Source organism: Pygoscelis adeliae, unplaced genomic scaffold, assembly GCF_000699105.1.
Source record: "Pygoscelis adeliae isolate BGI_AS28 unplaced genomic scaffold, ASM69910v1 Scaffold654, whole genome shotgun sequence".
Lineage (NCBI taxonomy): Eukaryota > Metazoa > Chordata > Aves > Sphenisciformes > Spheniscidae > Pygoscelis > Pygoscelis adeliae.
In genome coordinates, this window is record NW_008824559.1 from 52413 (window position 1) to 53327 (window position 915).

General features: G+C 69.6%; 1 protein-coding gene across 1 annotated transcript in view; it reads right to left on the reverse strand.

Annotated features, from left to right (window-relative positions):
• The window catches only part of IGSF9 (immunoglobulin superfamily, member 9), a 14211-nt gene that overhangs the window by 1706 nt on the left and 11590 nt on the right, over positions 1-915 (reverse strand). The window contains exons 17-18 of the mRNA XM_009322020.1: positions 302-818; positions 8-96 (exon numbers count right to left, since the gene is read on the reverse strand). Coding sequence (XP_009320295.1) covers positions 8-96; positions 302-818 — 606 coding nt within the window. The remainder of the gene's footprint in view (positions 1-7; positions 97-301; positions 819-915) is intronic.

The window sequence follows — 915 nt, forward strand, 5'->3', positions numbered from 1 at the left end:
TCCCCACTGCGGTAGAGCTGCAGCGCCTCAAGGATGTCTGACTCCAGGGCAAACTCCGCGTCCCACTCATAGTTCTCGTCCACCGAGGTGTTCCTCCTGTGGGGACGGGCATCAGGACAGTCCCACAGAGCTGGGATGGGCCCCAGGGGCAGGGATGGTGGGGACCCCATGAGGGGGTGTCCCCAGGGAGCAGTGGCTGGGGTGCCTCCATGCTGGGACACCCCGGCCAAGCCCCGTGGCACAGGGTGAGAACTGTCCCAGCATGAGCGAGCTCATCCCCAGCATCCTGCCCATGGCTCACCTCTTTCCGGTGCCACCGAGGGCTGGATTCATCCTCGCCCTGCCCTCCTCCGCCACCGAACCTCTGCTGTGCCAGCTGCCCCTGTCCCCGAGGGGGGTGCCCAGGCAGTTGCCCCCCAGGGACGGTGCCAGTGAGGGAGGCCGCAGGAAGGAGGCGCTGCCCCGGCCGCTGCTCTGGCTGGTCAAACTGCCCCGTGGCAGCTTCTCCAGGGGGGGAGGATCCAGGGGCCCACATGGTGCCCAGCTGGGCTCTGCGGTGCCAGTTGAGGGCACAGCTTCAGTCCTACCACCACCAGCAGGGAGGCGGTGAGCTGACTGGGTGGGGGGCCCCGGGCTGGCCCCAGGGCTGGGGGAGCTGGGCCAGGCAGCACTGCCAGGCAGCGAGGCCTTGGCAGGACCCACCGGCAGCCTGGGGGGCTTGAGGAAAGCAGTGGCTGGGGGGGAGATGGCGTTGGCACATGTGTCAATGGAGTCCGGGCACAGCGTCTGCCCCGTGTGCTGCAGGGAACCCCCAGCCCCTGGCAGGGCAGGGGGTGGGCTGTCAGCAGGCTCTGGCTGGCTGGCTGGGCTGGGCTCAGCCGGCTCCTCCAGGGGCGGCCAGTCGCCGTCGACGCA